An 18,898-nucleotide genomic window follows, 5' to 3' on the forward strand; every position below is an offset into this window, starting at 1 on the left:
TCTAAAGACAACTCTCTTCCTCCATACAAAACCACAAGCACCTAATAACACACACACACACCCTTCACTCAAAAATTTCAAAATTATCATGGCGACTCCTACACCAGCATCGGAGTCCCCATCTGGGGACCATAAATGTCCCCAGGTCGGACTGCCTTTCTGTCGACGACCTTAACTGTCTTGACACTCCCCTCAACTTTTTCTTCGTTAATTTCTGCAACATTCGCGGTCTAAGATCTAATTTTCAATCTGTAGAACACCACCTCTCCTCTTCTAAACCTCATCTTCTTTTCCTCACTGAAACTCAGGTGTCTGAGGCAACTGACAGTAGCCCCTTTTCTGTTCCCTCCTACTTTCTTTATCCTCATTTTCGATCCAAAGCTGGATGCTGCGTTTATGTGCGCAATGACTTAACCTGCTCTCGTGCCCACGCTCTTGAATCTTCCGAGTTTTCCACCATCTGGCTACGACTACAGAGTCACTCTCAAACTAAATTTATCTGTGCTGTATACCTCTCACCTAACTCCTCTGACTATAAGAAATTCTTTGACTACTTAACTTCCAAAGTGGAGCACATTCTGACCCCCTTCCCTTTTGCAGAGATCTCCATTCTTGGAGACTTCAATGTTCACCACCAGCTTTGGCTTTCCTCTCGCTTCACTGACCATCCTGGTGAACTAGCCTACAATTTTGCTATCCTCCATGACCTAGAGCAATTGGTGCAACACCCTACTCGTATTCCTGACCGTCTTGGAGATACGCCCAACATTCTTGACCTTTTCCTGACCTATAATCCTTCTGCTTATGCTGTCACCCTTTCTTCTCCGTTGGGCTCCTCCGATCACAATCTCAACTCTGTATCTTGTCCTATCGCTCCAATCCCTCCTCAGGATCCCCCTAAGCGAAGGTGTCTCTGGCGTTTTGCCTCTATTAGTTGGGGGGACCTGAGGAAGTATTTTGCTGATTTTCCTTGGAATGAATACTGCTTCCGTGTCAGAGACCCGTCTTTGTGTGCTGAGCGCATAACAGAGGTGATAGTGTCTGGCATGGAGGCGTACATTCCTCACTCGTTTTCTCGACCTGAACCTTCCAAACCTTGGTTTAACACAGCTTGTTCTCGTGCTATACATGATAAAGAGGTGGCCCACAAAAGGTACTTAAGCCTTCCATCACCAGAATCTCATGCACTTTATATTTCTGCCCGGAACCATGTCAAGTCTGTTTTCCAACTAGCCAAAACTCCTTCATTAACAGAAAGTGTCAAAACCTTTCACGATCTAACTCCCCTCGTGACTTCTGGCATCTAGCCAAAAATATCTCCAATAACTTTGCGTTTTCTTCTTTCCCTCCTTTATTTCAACCAGATGGCACCACTGCTATCACACCTATTTCTAAAGCTGAACTCTTCGCTCAAACTTTTGCTAAAAGCTCTATCTTGGACGATTCTGGGCTTGTTCCTCCCTCTCCTCCACCCTCTGACTACTTCATGCTACCTATTGAAATTCTTCGCAATGATGTTTTCCATGATCTCGCTGGCCTAAACCCTCAGAAGGCTTATGGACCTGATGGGGTCCCTCCTATTGTTCTCCGAAACTGTGCTTCCGTGCTTGCACCTTGCTTAGTCAATCTCTTTCAGCTCTGTCTGTCAACATCTACCTTTCCTTCTTACTAGAAGTTTGCCTACATTCAGCCTGTTCCTAAAAAGGGTGACCGTTCTAATCCCTCAAACTACCGTCCTATTGCTTTAATTTCCTGCCTATCTAAAGTTTTTGAATCTATCCTCAACAAGAAGATTCTTGAACATCTATCACTTCACAACCTTCTATCTGATCGCCAGTATGGGTTCCGTCAAGGCCGCTCTACTGGTGATCTTCTGGCTTTCCTTACTGAATCTTGGTCATCCTCTTTTAGAGATTTTGGTGAAACTTGCGGTTGCCTTGGATATATCAAAAGCTTTTGATAGAGTCTGGCACAAAGCTTTGATTTCCAAACTACCCTCCTACGGTTTCTATCCTTCTCTCTGTAACTTTATCTCAAGTTTCTTTTCTGACCGTTCTATTGCTGCTGTGGTAGATTGTCACTGTTCTTCTAAATCTATCAGTGGTGTTCCTCAGGGTTCTGTCCTGTCACCCACTCTCTTCTTATTATTCATTAATGATCTTCTAAACCAAACTTCTTGTCCTATCCACTCCTACGCTGATGATACCACCCTGCACTTTTCCATGTCTTTTCATAGACGTCCAAGCCTTCAGGAAGTAAACATTTCACGCAGGGAAGCCACAGAACGCTTGACTTCTGATCTTTCTAAAATTTCTGATTGGGGAAGAGCAAACTTGGTATTGTTCAATGTCTCAAAAACTTAATTCCTCCATCTATCAACTCGACACAACCTTCCAGACAACTATCCCCTCTTCTTCAGTGACACTCAACTGTCCCCCTCTTCTACACTAAACATCTTCGGTCTGTCCTTTACTTATAATCTGAACTGGAAACTTCACATCTCATCTCAAGCTAAAACAGCTTCTATGAGGTTAGGTGTTCTTAGACGTCTCCGCCAGTTTTTCTCACCCCCCCAGTTGCTAACTCTGTACAAGGGTCTTATCCGTCTATGTATGGAGTATGCTTCACATGTGGGGGGGGGGGGGGGGTTCCACTCATACTGCTCTTCTAGACAGGGTGGAATCAAAAGCTTTTCGTCTCATCATCTCCTCTCCTCTAACTGACTGTCTTCAGCCTCTCTCTCATCGCTGCAATGTTGCAACTCTAGCTGTCTTTCACCGCTATTTTCATGCTAACTGCTCTTCTGATCTTGCTAACTGCATGACTCCCCTCCTCCCGCGGCCTCGCTGCACAAGACTTTCTTCTTCCTCTCACCCCTATTCTGTCCACCTCTCTAACGCAAGAGTTAACCAGTATTCTCAATCATTCATCCCTTTCTCTGGTAAACTCTGGAACTCCCTGTCTGCTTCTGCATTTCCACCTTCCTATAACTTGAATTCCTTCAAGAGGGAGGTTTCAAGACACTTATCCTTCAATTTTTGACTACCGCTTTGGACCCTTTTATGGGACTGGCATTTCAGTGGGCATTTTTCTGTTGGATTTTTGTTGCCCTTGGCCAGTGTCCCTCCTACATAAAAAATAAATAAATAAATAAATAACTTTTGTAAATCATTCACTTAAAAATTTCCTCATGAACTGATTTAAGGCATTTGTCATATTTCCTAGTATAAGAGACCCACAACTCCAAGGTAACAGGAAACTTTACTAAGTAAACCATTGTGTATTCAGAAAAGAATAATATAAAGCCTTTGTTTTTTCATATAGATTACTTAGATAAAATATAAATTTATTTCTTTGTCATGGGATTTTTCAGTGCCTTATAGAACCCCGGCTACTTAATAAGAACAGCGCCACCATAACACACAAAGATATATGTTAGGCACAAAACCGTGGCTGGTGACAGATTCCTAATTTCAACAACCAACAAACTAAAATTGAAAGACACACACACAAAATTAACTAAACATAACATAATTACCATCCAACTTAATAATAATGATAATAAATCAAAACTGAACTTTAATATCAAAAGAACTTTAATAACTAAACCAAAAGAAGAACCTCCCCCACCCCCGTGACACTTGGGCATAGCTTGGTGCTCCTGATAGTGTTTTATATATTGCACTTTCAGTATTTTGAAGTTTCGTTATCTTCATGTTGGCGTAACCTAATATGCTTGCTTCATGTAGCAATGACAGCAGCACCACACTTTTCCAATAAGTTTTTTTTTTTTTTTTTTTCTAACAAGGAGCTTGTTACAACTTTCTTTTATTGTAGGGCATTTCATATTCGCTATTATTCTTGCTCTTTCTATAACATTTTCCTTGTTTTTCTTAAGACAGTCCTTATCTGTTACTGTTATGCTCAGGTATCTTATTTCTTCTTTCAGTTCTATTCCTCTTATATTCTCCAGTTTATTTCTTTGGTGGTATATTAGTATCATACTTTTTCCTGTGCTTATCATCAGTCCGTTGTCTTCTCCTTTTCTTTCAATACCTGCATCATTCTTACCATTTCCTCCTCTGTTTTGGCCAGTAGCAGCCCGCCATCTGCAAAAAATAGAGACCTCATATATAGATCTATATACTCATATATAGATTTACTTCTCTATCGTTATGTCCTCCTGTTTTCTCCGGTTTCTGTAGAATGCCGTTGAGCGTTGTCGAGGTTGTGTATCCTTGTCTGATTCCACTGCTGATTTGCATATTTGCTTGTTTGCTCTCCTTCATGATAATATTTATGTTGTCGTTGGTGTATGTATATTTCCTTCATCAAATCTAGTATGTTGACATGGATCTTATAATTCATCACCACCTTCAACAGTGCCTTTCTGTCCACAGAGTCATAGGCCTTTGAGAAGTCTATAGTTATAACATACTCGTACATGGGCCATCGTATGTTGTAAGAGTTTTCGGTACAGTATTTAAGTAACTTACAATTATTCTCCATACATTCCTTTTCTGTTTAGCCATTTTATGTTTCATTTATGGCATCACCTTCTTTTAGATGTTCTTGTATTTTGTCTTTCACTGGTGCTGTCGTAAATATTTTGTAAGAAGTGTGTGTGTCATAGCTATGGATTTTGTTTTCTTGGGGATCATTGTTGTCTGAGAGGCTTTCCAACTTGCTGGTACTTCTCCGTCTCATGATTCTGTTAAAACGAGAGAAAAATAATTCACTGGCATTTAAGTGGGCTTTTTTCATTCAATTTTTTGTTGCCCTTTACCAGCGGCCCTCTTACATAAAAAAAAAAAAAAAAAAAAAGCTATTGATTGTGTTAAGATAAGGATCAGATTGAAGTGTTATGGTGATATATTCAGTAGTAGAGATGAATGTGAAGGAAGTTAAATATTGCAAGGATGTGTGCATCGTAAAGGATTGGAGGATATTCTGTTTATGGTGCAGTATGATGCATGACCTTGTGTTGCGTTGTGGCGTGGTGGAAAGAGCTGCGATGTGGTGTTGGTGGGATGTGGCAGAGGTTGTAATGTTCATCCGGTGGTGTGGTGTGATGGAGGGAGGCTGTGCTGGTGTGGTATGGCATGGTGGATGATGTAATGTTAACTTGATTTGCTGTGGTAGGGAAAGTGGTGTGGTGCAGGGGAAGTGGTCTCGGTGCAGTACAGGGAAAGTGGCGTTGGTGTGGTATGGCGCGGTAAAGAGAAAGTAAAAGAACAGTGTTTTGCTTGACCAATATCTGTGTTCCCTCAGCACACAAACACACGGCTTCCATTTTCTCCCTGAGCAATTGGAACGACGCGCCGCATGTACCACACAGGTAAAGATTTAATGAGAGAGAAAACTGTGATCCTACTTCACCCACCTCTCCAACAGTTTTTTTTTTTTTTTTACTCCTTCTCTCCCTTCTTCGTCAGACCTTTCCTTTCTTATGTGATACAAAATAAAAGAATAGTAAAGATAAAACAACAAAGAAACACACACGAATCCCGAAAATGAGGAGACATTGACGTCAGTGGAGGCTGGATGTGAAAAGAAAGAGAGAGAGAAAGAGAGAGAGAGAGAGAGAGAGAGAGAGAGAGAGAGAGAGAGAGAGAGAGAGAGAGAGAGAGAACATTAGAATATAAGAAATATTGCAAGAAGCCACCAGGCTTACACGTGGCATTCCTTGTATGAAATATACCTACCTATTTCCACCTACTATCTCCATCTATAAACCCGTCTAATCTTCTCTTAAAGCTCCCTAATGTCTTAGCACAAACAACATGATTACTGAGTCCATTCCACTCACCTGCTACTCTATTTGAGAACCAATTTCTTCCTGTCTCTTTCTTAAACCTAAATTTTTCAAGTTTGAGAGAGAGAGAGAGAGAGAGAGAGAGTGAGTTATAAGGTATTTAACAAGTCTCTCTCTCTCTCTCTCTCTCTCTCTCTCTCTCTCTCTCTCTCTCTCTCTCTCTCTCTCTCTCTCTCTCTCTCTCTCTCTCTCTCTCTCTCTCTCTCTCTCTCTCTCTCTCTCTCTCTCTCTCTCTCATTCTCTCATATTCTCTCTCTCTCTCTCTCTCTCTCTCTCTCTCTCTCTCTCTCTCTCTCTCTCTCTCTCTCTCTCTCTCTCTCTCTCTCTCTCTCTCTCTCTCTCTCTCTCTCTCTCTCTCTCTCTCTCTCTCTCTCTCTCTCTCTCTCTCTCTCTCTCTCTCTCTCTCTCTCTCTCTCTCTCTCTCTCTCTCTCTCTCTCTCTCTCTCTCTCTCTCTCTCTCTCTCTCTCTCTCTCTCTCTCTCTTTTATTTAAAAATATTTACAATGTGTACAGACATAATTGGGAAGGGGACATTTATTAGCTACTGCCCACATTTATACATATAGGAAGGAGAATATATAAATAATGCATACTATAGACTATACACTACACAATATACACTATAAACAACGATGTCAAGGTGGATACTGCTGCAGCCACCTGTGGGCGACAACCTTCGCCTGCTGAGTGAACACTTGCCTGATGTCCACAGCAGTGGTGAAGGCATTTCACAGCCTGACCGTTACGGCAGTGATGGCACGCTGGTGGGTGGTATAGCAGTACCTTGGGACCTCCAAGAGGGAGTTGTTGCTCAGCACCGTCCTCGTGCATCGCTCAGACCTCCTCCAGGTGGCCCTCAGATCCGCCAGGTGCGGCACGTGCTGGACCTGCGCCTTGTGTAGCACCGTCAGGGCGGTGCTCCAAGCTGTCCCACGCTGGGGCTGCTGCACAAGTCTGCTGCGTTCGCTGCTTCCGCTGTTGCCGCTGTTGCCGCTGTTGCCGCTGTTGCCATGGTTGCTGGAGGGGCATCTGCTGGTCACCTCCATGGATAAGGCGTTCCACCCACCTCTGTGCCTTATCCAGCAGGCTGAGGTGACAGCGGGCGCTTGACATCCAGGTGAGGGGGCGTATTCCATGACAGGTCTGACTTGGGCCTTGTACAGGGTCAGCAGGTCATCAGGGGAGAGGAGGTGTTTCACTCGGCGCAGCAGTGTCACCTTCAGGGAGGCATTTCGGGCCACCTTCTCGAGGTGCTTGTCAAAGCGCAGCCGAGAGTCAATCTCCATGCCGAGGATGTCAATGCTATCCTGTAGAGGAATGACGTCTTCCCTGAGCCTCAGCCTGCCACGCAGCTGGACCGCGTCCTCTCCGGCACGTGACATTACCATGGCCTGGGTTTTGTCGGGGGCAAACTTGACTTGCCACCTCTCTCACCAGGCAACCACGTCGCCCAGCTGTCTGTTGACGGAGGCTATCACGTCCTGTACTTTTCTCGAGTAGGTTCGAGAAATAGTACAGTCGTCAGTGTAGGCACAGTGCGGGGGTGCCCTGCAGGATGTCATTCAGGTAGACGTTCCACAGCGTGGGTCCCAGGACTGACCCTTGTGGAACAGAGGCCTGTACTGGGTAGCTGGCTGAAGTTTGCCCGTGTCCGTTTCTCTCTCCCTCCCCCCCTCTCTCTCTCTCTCTCTCTCTCTCTCTCTCTCTCTCTCTCTCTCTCTCTCTCTCTCTCTCTCTCTCTCTCTCTCTCTCTCTCTCTCTCTCTCTCTCTCTCTCTCTCTCTCTCTCTCTCTCTCTCTCTCTCTCTCTCTCTCTCTCCTCTCTCTCTCTCTCTCTCTCTCTCTCTCTCTCTCTCTCTCTCTCTCACCTGAATCCTGATGCTGATAAACAAAGACGGGGAAGATGATACCCCTGCCCAAACACTCCCTTTCAGCTTCCATTAAGAAGCGACCTGGAGGTAATCGCAAACTGAGTAGACAAATGTAAGGGCGTTACTGGAACAGATGGTTCAATTAGCGCCTGATGTCCAGTAGCCGACACACGTGGAGGTGCTGCGTCAGGGAGAGGAAAAGGGGCGAAGGGGCGCAGGAGGAGAGGTGGTAAAGGAGGACTGTTGACTGACCAGATGCTGGAGGCTACGCTAATGACGGGCATGGGTGTGTGTGTGTGTGTGTGTGTGTGTGTGGCGGTATACACAGACACCCTTCCCCTCACATACACACACACAGACAACAGTAAAGCTAAAGAGAAAATAGAAAAAAGTCATTGAAGGTGCCAGTCCCCCCCCCCCAAATAAAACAGAGAAGACGGTTATCTAGAATTATTAGGGAAAGTGTCATGAAACCTGCCTCTTGAAAGCGTTCATGTCATAGGCAGGGGGAAACACAGCAGCAGGCAGGCAGTTCCAGAGTTTTATCAGTAATTTTAAGAATGTTTTTATTTCTTTTTCTTTCCCGCCGGCGCTTGTTCATCAGCATCGCTCCCTCTCAGCAATGTAAAGCAACTGAGCCGTTACCAACCGGCGCCCTCCTCTTTAATGAGCTCTGAGGCGTGACGGGGCTTTTGGTGGTGGTGGTGGTGTGTGGGAGGGGGGAGAAGTGCCGCTACTGTAGAGGGAAGGACACCAGGGCGTGGAAGACAGTTACCTTTACTAGAAGACGTGACAAATTACCTTGACAAGACCCAAATAAAATCATGAGGGACTTGTGGTGTAGGAGGGCTACTCTGTCTTGCCCCTTTCTTGGAATTCTATTTATTTTATTATATTTTATTTTATGAAGTTTCGTAAGTGGCGCGTCAAGTAATAAGTGTCGAGCAATGCGTAATTTTCTCTTTTTTTCTTCTTCTTCTTCTTCTTAATCTTATCAGAAACTTCAGGTGTTTGGATTTTTTCCCATGTTGGACTATAGTTTTGCCACTTGAAAGAAGACTGTCTTCTGAAGCTCCTTGAATTTTACATAACATTTCTAATACGAACTTGTTCATTATAATGCCAATTACAGTATGCTCTTATCCACGACCTGGATGAGTGAAGGAGAGAATCATCTAAGAGAGCACACAAACACACCGTCACGAATGAAGAGAGACCGTTTTGTTTTGCACTCGAGAATTTACATGATAATTATTGCACTAACTAATACATCTTAGGATCAAGTAAAGTATGCTTCTATGCACCATGTAGATAATTACTGAAGAAACTGGAGTAATACTTGTAAGATTGTTTTTTTTTTTCGTCTTTTTTCGTTTTTTACATAAGAGTATGTGGCTTAGAAAAAAGAAGAAACAGAAAAAGAAAAAAGGCCCACAAAGGTGTCAGCCCCTAAAGTACACGTACATACATACTTATTACCACAAACTAATTCACTGTTGTTTTTTTGTGTTTTTTCTCACTCTCTCTTGATTTCTACGTGGGAATTATTGTGATCTCCATTGCTCTAGCACTGACTGATGCATGCCGAGGTCAAGCAGAACATGCCTCTCTGCGGGAAGTGGGTCGCTGCAGGGAAGGCTGTTGTGGAATTTAATGTATCGCCACGAGTGTTTAGTTAAGGTGAAGCTGTGTGGCCGCGGAGTGACTGGCGCCACGCTGCAGGTGTGGCGTGCTTGGGGCAGGCGGCCAGCTGGTGGTGGTGGTGGTGGTGGTGGTGGTGGTGGTGGTGCTGCTGCTGCTGATTTCTCTTGCTTTGTTGATACTAATGATTTATAGTAATGAGAAGATTGTTATTATTATTATTATTATTATTATTATTATTATTATTATTATTATTATTATTATTGTTATTGTTAATATTATTATTATTATTATTAACGATAAGTGCAGTAATAACAATAATGGTAATGGTAATAAGATGTGTATAGAATAAAACAGCAACAACTGCAACTACAACAAGAACAGTAGTACTAGTAGTAGTAGTAGTAGTAGTAATAGTAGTAGTAGTAGCAGCAGCAGCAATAGTAGTAGTAGTAGTAGTAGTAGTAGTAGTAGTAGTAGTAGTAGTAGTAGTAGTAGTAGCAGCAGCAATAGTAGTGGTAGTAGCTGAAGTAGTAATATAATGACGATAATAATAATTATAATAATAATAATAATAATAATAATAATAATAATAATAATAATAATAATAATAATAATTAAAATTATGATAATAGTAATAATAATAATAATAATAATAATAATAATAATATTATTATTATTATTATTATTATTATTATTATTATTATTATTATTATTATAATCATCATTATTATTATATTGACGATAATGAAAGCCTTCGGTAAAGTTTGTCCACCCCTTCGTTGGTGATGCAGCACAGCACAAGACACTTCACTCCACCAGCTGACTTCCGCTTCTTCCTGCATCTGAATGCTCCACCACCACCCTGTGCTGCTGCGCCACCACGAGGGAAGAGCATGACGATGGCTGAAAAAATCCTTCTTTACTGATTACCACTTTCACTCATCATCATATGCGGTGAAAATTATACAGAAGAGATTGCCATAGACTGTAGAATATAGTGAGTGATGCAGAAATAACATACATTTCACCTTGAAACTTAGAGACACGTGGACACGATACCAAACTAGCAATTTCTTCCTTTTCCCGCCGGTAAAAGTAAGGAAGTGTAATGACCAAATATTTACGGAGGAATCGTTATGCAAGTACACCATATTCAGTAGAAAGGGGAGTGTTGGCCGGCTGAGCACCCGCGGCGTGGCAGCGGAGGTGTGTCGGGCAGGTGTGGTGAGAGTCACGGCCTTATAAACTGTGCATCGCCCACACCACCGCCAGAGACCAGCCGAGACTCGCTCAAGAAACATCCCTCAAGGTAACCAGCTGCTAACAACTCACTGCTTCCCTTGCCTCTCTTAATGATATAAATTAATATCAACTGTAGTCAAAACAAATCCTATATTGAATAGCTTGTTAAGAATAATAAGCAGCAGTAGATCATCAAAATACTCTCGTTTCCCAGCATGGTATGTGCTCTAACTTTTATACCCATTGGTTCCAGAGAAGATGGTGTCCCGCTGCGTGAGTGTTGCTGTGGCGGTGCTGGTGGTGGTGGTCGCTGTGACCGCTGAGCCAGGCTTCAAGATTAAGGGACGGTGCCGCCCACACGTGCGCTACGTCCCCTACTACAAGACAGTGGTCAACAAGGTCGGTAATGGCTCCATGGTGGTACTCTGCAATGCCTCTGTGGTGCCTCTCCTGCTGGCCCTCACCTCTCTCCTTCATTCCTTTATTCTTGTCTTATAGAATGCTCTACACTCTACCCAGTTTGATATGATAGAAAAGTCTTGTTGACGCTCATCTCTCCCCTTGGTTTCATTCCTTTAGTCATGTCTCAGTACAGGAAGCTCTACATTTACCCTGTCTGATCTGATAGGAAAGTCTTGTGGAATACTGTCATAGTCAAACGTTACATTTACCCATTCACTGACTAATACGTTGTTCCAGATACCAGTCTACCATACAGTCTACAAGGAGAAGGTGGTGCCCTCCCCCATCCACCAGACCGTGTACAAGACGCAGTACCAGCCGCAGTACCAGACCAAGTACGTGCCCAAGTACGTGACCAAGTCCGTTTACAACACAGACGTGGAGTACATCACCAAGTACGACGTGCAGTACCAGACCAAGTACGAGACCAAGTATGTGCCGCAGTACAAGACAGTGGTGAAGACTGAGCACTCCTACAAGACGGTATGCCCGAAGACTCCCTACAACCCGTACTGAGGGAAGGAGGGAGGGTAGCGAAGGTAGCGAGGCTCAGCAAGGCCCGTCTGTTCCTGGGTGGTAGTGGCCGCTGCCCCGCCGTCTCACCTCAACACTTTTCCTCTCCCGGCCAGTCTTTGTTTTGTCTGTTTTATGTTTGCCCAATAAATATATAAGTGAAAACCTGTGGTGGTGTGAATGCTCCTTGTGTTGTCTGGGTTTGTGAAGGGTTTCGAAGGGGCTGGGAGGTTAGGTTAGGTGGACGCCATGTTTACGAGGGAGAGGGGTGGTTCAGATGAGGTGGACGCCTTGTTTTGGATGAAAAAATGGAAGTAGAGGTGTTGAAAATTAACAAGGAATGTGAATTATTTTCCATTCTTCATTCGTTATCAGCATCAGCATCCTCATCAATAACATCCAAGCAATACAAAGCCTTTCCTTCAACCTTTTGTTACATCTATTTACTCCCAGTTCAGTAAGAGTTATTTATTTCATCACTACAACACTGCAACAGTCTTCTTCGTCTCCTTGGCTTCCTTTTGCGACTCCCAGGCTGGCAGTCCTCTGTATTTCATCGCCACATCTGTTGCTCTTCACTTCCGTCTGTTATCTGCCCAGTGCGTGAAGGGTTGTGCTCGTAGCCACTCTGCCTTTGTAATTGTTATCGACGGCAAAAATAAATAAATAAACCCACTGAAGGTGCATCCCAAAAGAAAATTGTCGAAAAAGAATACCCCGATTTACGAGAAGTGTCTTGAAACCTCCCTCTTGAAATGTTCTCAGCTCTCTCGTTTGCTTTTCAAACTTTGAGCCGCTGTGACCTCTCATCTGGCTTACTAAAACTGGTTTGGTGCAAGTTTAAAGTATAATTCTGAGAGGCCACCAGCATGAAAATGAGTGTTGGAGTTGCTGAAACGTTCTGGTGCATGTTGTCTTATTTTTGGTCAGAAGAGACGCCACTGGTTACTGAGGTGAAGTGACGGAGCGTGGTATCATCAGCAGGTAAGTGTTTGTCAATTGTCAATATAAGTAGCTCTGGATTTTATTGTATGAGGTATCGTGATGCTCTTTATCTCGTTTTTGTTTAACTTTATTATGTCTTGAAGGATTTAGTTACTAGAGCAAATATAATATGCACGTATGTATGTTTGCGCTATGTATGTATCTGTGTATGTATATGATATGTATGTATGTAATTTTCCTCAAAAGGTCTTGCTTAGATAGCGGCTGGCCTTAATGTGTAAAACCTAAGCTTGAATGTATTGTATTTTCTTAGCCACTAATGAACGTTTAAATGTTTATGTATGTATGTATGTATGCATGTGTGTATGTATGTATATATGTATGTATGTATGTATGTATGTATGTATGTATAGCAAGAAAGTGTGCAAGAGGCAATAAACTACAGGAATTCCAATGAAAGTGAAAGGTGTTGATGCCGATGTTTGACTAACGAACAGAGAAGAGAGAGAAGCGAGGAAAGAAAAAAGAAAAAAAAACTAATTGGCAGAAAACTGGAACAAACAACCTCTTGACTCTGAGGAAACCGTGACGTTTGGCGAGAGGCGAGTCATCCATCCAGGCGAGGGCGTGGCAGGTGCTTCCTTACTGCAATGGATTTCCTAGCCGCTGCTCATGTGTGATGTTGGTTACTGAGAGCCTGATATACTCAAGACAAAGATCTGCATGTGTAAGTGTATGGGATGAGAGGAGTGTATGGATGAAACGGTGAGGGCAGCTGGTCATGGGTATACAGTTGGACATGTGTTGCAGAGGACAGAGGAATCTACAGGGACACGACTTTTCAATAGGTAGCTAGGCACATTGATGGTAACGAGGTGAAACTGACGAGCATTGCCTTAAAAAGACTCAAAGATTATAAGTTTTTTTTTCTCGTCAGATAAAAAAAAAAAAAAGAATACCACACAAAGTTCACAATTTAGTAGTTTGGCGCCACTATACTGTGATTCGTCAACGGAAGTATTCTTAATCATCCACGGTCGCTTCCAGAAACACTCACGATCTGAAGAAAAATAAGAGAACAACGGAACTATGGAATGGAAACTACTGATAACTGGCGAGCACCTTAAAGAAAAATAGTGTGTGAATAAATAGTCATTGAACCAAGAAGACACTGTTGGCTACATGATTGAGAGGAGAATGGAGAGCATGAGGGAAAGCATGAAGAGCCGCGTGAAGGGAGCCAGGAAGGGAGGGAAGGCAGCCAGCAAACCGGCAGAGTGTGGATGTGCTACATAATGTTTGACTGAGCGATAAGGAACAGTAATTCTGGAACGAAATGCCTTATTGCTCAGGAACTGTGTCGTGAAATCTTCTTTTGTTTAAGGACTGTATGTCGTCAAACCTTCTATTGCTTAAGGATTATAAAGGTTGTGAAATCTTCTATTGTTTAAGGATTATGGACTGAAATCTTCTATTGCTTCAGGATTACAAGGCGTGAAATCTTCCATTGCTTTAGGATTGTGTCGTGAAATCTTCTGTTGTTTAAGGATTATGGGTCGTGAAATCCCCTTCCATATTAATTAAAACTCATAAAATCCTGTACTTCTCTGGGATTATGAACCATGAAATCCTGTGATACGTTAGGTTTAATAGTCACAAAATCCTGCATTGTTCTAGAGTCAAGTGGCATGAGATTCTACCCTCTTTTGTTATTTTTTTTATTTGTTTCTGAATGATTATGAGCCGTGGAATCCTGTAATACGTTAGAATTAAGGGACGAAATTTTGTATTGTGCTGAGATTAAATGGCATAAAATTCTGTACTGTTTAGTGCAGAATCGTTCCTTGCGGGGTATTGATGAACATCACTGGGAAAGCACCACAAACTTTTCGAGATAAGAACCCCAAACTCACAACGTAAACCGAAACACTACCAAAAAATAGTAATCCACACTTCATTTTGTTTATTTGTATCCAGTTTATTGACTGTGAATGGTAACTGTCATACGTGCTGAAAGGAGCGTGATTACATAGACTTGTGAGTAAACGAAAGAGTTATAATCAATATTTGTAAAAATTGATTGATTTGAGAAAAAGAATATCACCAAAGGAAGGCCTGCGTGGTGCTGTCAGGGAGCCAAAGTACACACAGCCTGGCAGGGGACGCTCGCTGGATATTGTTCAGCGCGGGGCTCTGGGTCTCTTGGCATGTGTGGCGGGCAGTAGCCACCCCGCCGCCCACCGCCCGCCGTCTGTGTGAGGAGCGTGACGCTGTTTGCTGAAGATTTCCTTTTCCTGCTGCCGCCTTTCACTCGTCATGAGGCGCGATATGATTCATACATATCACGAATACATATGTATATACATGTATATGAATACCCAGTGAATATACTCCTACTTGCTTCAGTGTTGGTAAAACGGAATGTATTATACAACGTTCAGATGTTTGCGGAAGTGTAGTGCTCGAGTCACCTAATTAAATTGAAAGGCAAGTGTTGGCCGGCCGAGCACCCGCGGCGTGGTGGCGGAGGTGTGTCGGGCAGGTGTGGTGAGAGTCACGGCCTTATAAACTGTGCATCGCCCACACCACCGCCAGAGACCAGCCGAGACTCGCTCAAGAAACATCCCTCAAGGTAACCAACTAATACTGCAGTGTTTAGCATGCACTCAGATGCTAGGACCTGATTTAAATATTGTACAGTCGCGGTAATGGCCCTGAAACACTCGCATTCAGGAAAGATTGACATAGAACCATAGGACCACTCACCAGCACATATTTGAGTAGCCTTCCTAACTGACATACTTCAAACTGTACAAGGACCCCACAAATCTCTCCCCTTCAGATGGTGTCCCGCGGCGTGACCATGGTGGCGGCGGTTGTGGTGGTAGTGCTGGCGGCGGTGGTGAGTGGCGAGCCGGGCTTCCTGAAGGGTCGCCCGCGGTGCCACACTCACGTCAGCCACGTGCCGCACTACAAGACGGTGCTCAAGAAGGTCAGTTAGTGTACCGGGGCAACATGTCTATTATTTATAAGCTTTTTTTTTTTTTATGTAAGAGGGATACTTGCTTAGGTCTGCAAAACCTAAAATAAAAAAGGCTCACTGAGATTATGAATCATAGAATACTGAAATCCGTTAGGATTTACAAACATATAATATTGTATTGCGTTGTGATTAAATGGCGTGCAAATGTACACTTTTTTAAATGAGGTGCCAGTCCCTGAAGGAAAGGACCAAAAGGATTAACCAAAACTGGAGAATGGGAAGCCTGACGTCATGAACCTCCTTTTAAAAGTCACAGTTCTGCTCATCGTTTTCACAGTTCATGGCAAACTGAGAACTGAAGGAAGGTCGAACAAGTTGTATTTCAAGGCTAAATATCAATTGATTACAGCTGAAGTTCACTTACTGCCTAACTTTAATCGCCACACTGTTTCCATGATTGGCATACCTGATGCACGCCTGAACTGGAGAAAAAAAAGAGGGTCTATCAGGAAGGTTTCCCCAGTAGTCTCACCTGCACAAGGTCATCCACTTACGCCTCTTGCCTTCGTTTCCTGCTTTGCCACTTGTGGTTTTCGATTCTTCCGCCGTGATTACCAAAGACTAAAAAAAAAAGAAAGAAAAAAAATCTTGCTCTAACTCGCACATCTTGAATTCCGACATAATCGTAATGACTTGTAACTTTTCTTTTTCTTTTTATTCTTTTTCCATTAAAATACTTCTTGGGGTGAATCACTGAGCCTTATCCAACACTACCTTGCTCCGGCAGTGACCTTTCTATTATTTTCATTGTGCGGAAGGCCCCCGAAGAAGAAGAGAAAAAGAGTGAGTCACTGGGTCACTGTATCACTGGCCTTGCTTTGTGCTGCCCTTAGTTGTCATAGCGGTGAAGAGACTGTTTAGCCACATTCTCCTCGGGACTAGTGCTTCTTCTTCTGAGCTTATATAGTGTTATGTTTAGTCTCATCTGAGCCTGTAGTGTTCTGGGAGACGCCTCATTTTTTTTAAGCCTATATAGTGTTCTGTTTAGTCGCATCCTGGTTAGTGACATTGCCTCTTATGAACCTACGTACAGTGATGTTCTGTCTTGCATAATCTGGTTGCTGACATATCCTCTTGTAAGTCTACATAAGTCTACATAAGCCTGTACAGTGTCGTGGTTAGTCACATCCTGGTTACTGACACTTCCCATCCATAGTGTATAGTGTTGCTCTGTTTAATCTCATTCTAGTTACTGGCATTTCCTCTCCTCAGCCAATATAGAGTTCTGTTTAGAGACATCCTGGTTACTGACACTTATTCTCTTGAGACTGATTAGTGCCGCCTCCTCCACCGAGCCCTTAGCGTGGTCCTCCCCTCACAGTTCCCCGTGTACAAGACTCACTACAACGAGAAGTACGTGCCTGCCCCCATCTACCACACGGAGTACATCACCAAGTACGAGCCGCAGTACCAGACCGAGTACGTGCCGGAGTACGTGTACACCACTCTGTACACCAAGCACAACGTGTACGTCACCAAAACGGAAGTCAAGTACGAGACCAAGTACCAGACGGAGTACGTGCCGCAGTACTACACGGTGACCAAGACTCAGGAGACTTACAAGACGGTCTGCCCCAAGTCCCCGTACACCCCTTACTGAGGGGCGAGGCGGGGCGGGGCGGGGCGCAGCTGGTGAGGCCCCGTGCTGTGGTGGTGCGTGGAAATAGTTGTTCCCCGCCCAGCCGTGCATTCTTACCCTCTTCGGCCAGTTATCGTTTTCTGTTTTTTGTTTAACTAATAATAAATACTTGTATGAAAACCTGTGCTTGTTACTTGTTACCTGGTGTCTCCCGGTCATGAGAGGTGTCGGAATTTCTAAATCAGATTGTTGCTCTCAAGAAGTTTGAGATAAAAAAAAAATCGCCAGAAACATTATTATTTTATTTTTATTTGTTTTATTATTTCATTTATTTGTTTCTATTTATTTTTTACACGAAAACAAGTCAGGAAATTAGAACATCCTATGAGGTGATTTCCAGATTTCCAGAAGAGCCCTGGAGATATACACTGGACAGACCCTCTGGCCACTCATGGAATCCCACTTTCTCGAATGATACATGACTTACTCCTGTGAAGTTAACACTAAAACCATATCTCATCTGTCGAAAATATCTGCTTTAATCAAGAAATGCAAACCGCCGCTCATAAACTGCACAGTGAGGAGTTTCTGAGTGACTGACCCCCTTCAGAGCCCAAAAAATGCAGGCAGGCAAGCACTGGACGAGTCACTGGCCTGGATCTTCTCGTTGAGGCAAAAAAGTCACGGAATGCGGCGTCCAATGCATGACTGGCGAACTCAGAACGAGATAGGAAGCAGAGAATATTCAATTACTTCTCACAGTGTTTACAGACGGGATCCTTTAGGATGAGTTAATTTACCGGTTTTGAGGGCTTGAACCTGTTCCTGACGGCGCGGCGAGCAGGCACAACCAACAAGAAAGAGGCGGTTTGGTATGTGACTGCTCGTCCTTGGTGCACTCCAGACGCTCACCTCTTCGGGGCGTATCAACGGGTGTCTAGACTCCACAGGGACGGCGCTATATGACCCAGATATTGCGACGAATTAAAACTCAAGACAAAGAGTGGAGATGGAGGGATGGAATAGCGCTTGGCCTGCAAAGGATGGGAGTCACACAGGAAGGTGTAAGTGAAAGAAACAACTGGAACAGACTCTTACGTGATGCCAACCCCTGACTCTCGAGAAATGGCGAAAAGGGGAAGAAAAGAAGAGATCATTCCCTTCATTGAATAGCGTGGACAACGACTGAGTATAGTTGCATAAAGGTTATGTATAAAGACTTGGTGATATCTGGATGAGGGGAAGGCAGCTACTGGATGTATTAGAGGAAGAAGAAGAAGGCTTATTGAAATCTGAATGAGTGGAAGGCAGCGGCTGGATGTGTGAGAAGAGAAGCAAGGGAGGTAAAAGCTGGCGAGTGGCGAGCGGAGGTTGGTCGAGTCCATCTGAAATGAGTCCCGCTGATCAAAAAGTGGCAGCAAGAAAAAGCTGTTCCTGTTCTGTTTTTCTTTGCTTTGGATGAAAGATTCGGCGCTTTCTTCTCCCTCTCCTCGGCCTTGAGAGATCTTGTCGCGGTGGTGAAGCATGACCTACCTACACCTGTCGTCTGCACATCACCCCCATCCTTGTCCAGGCGTGAAGGTGACATCTGCACGTCCTAGTACTTTTTCATTACCCATGTATGGATTGTGACGTCTACCTATCATTCAGGTGTGAAATGCGACTCCTGAGTATCGACACACACTTTTACTACAACCTGTATTTTTTGTCCAGGTGTGTATGTGACCTGTGCGTATCCTCATGCAGTACTTTTCACTGTGTAGGTGTAAACTGTGACCTCTACTT

General features: G+C 43.7%; 2 protein-coding genes across 2 annotated transcripts; both read left to right on the forward strand.

The window, feature by feature from the left end:
- Positions 1-10,504: 10,504 nt before the first annotated feature.
- LOC135103757 (adhesive plaque matrix protein-like) lies at positions 10,505-11,713 on the forward strand. The gene is made up of 3 exons (XM_064010454.1): positions 10,505-10,638; positions 10,825-10,970; positions 11,271-11,713. The coding sequence occupies exons 2-3, from the start codon at positions 10,830-10,832 to the stop codon at positions 11,547-11,549; spliced, it is 420 nt and encodes a 139-aa protein (XP_063866524.1). The 5' UTR covers positions 10,505-10,638; positions 10,825-10,829; the 3' UTR covers positions 11,550-11,713.
- A 3,277-nt stretch (positions 11,714-14,990) lies between these two features.
- Positions 14,991-17,293, forward strand: LOC135103315 (uncharacterized). Its single transcript, XM_064009342.1, has 3 exons — positions 14,991-15,123; positions 15,334-15,483; positions 16,856-17,293. The coding sequence occupies exons 2-3, from the start codon at positions 15,334-15,336 to the stop codon at positions 17,132-17,134; spliced, it is 429 nt and encodes a 142-aa protein (XP_063865412.1). The 5' UTR covers positions 14,991-15,123; the 3' UTR covers positions 17,135-17,293.
- The last annotated feature ends 1,605 nt before the right edge of the window (positions 17,294-18,898 follow it).

Source organism: Scylla paramamosain, chromosome 9 (genome assembly GCF_035594125.1).
Source record: "Scylla paramamosain isolate STU-SP2022 chromosome 9, ASM3559412v1, whole genome shotgun sequence".
Taxonomy (NCBI): Eukaryota; Metazoa; Arthropoda; class Malacostraca; order Decapoda; family Portunidae; genus Scylla; species Scylla paramamosain.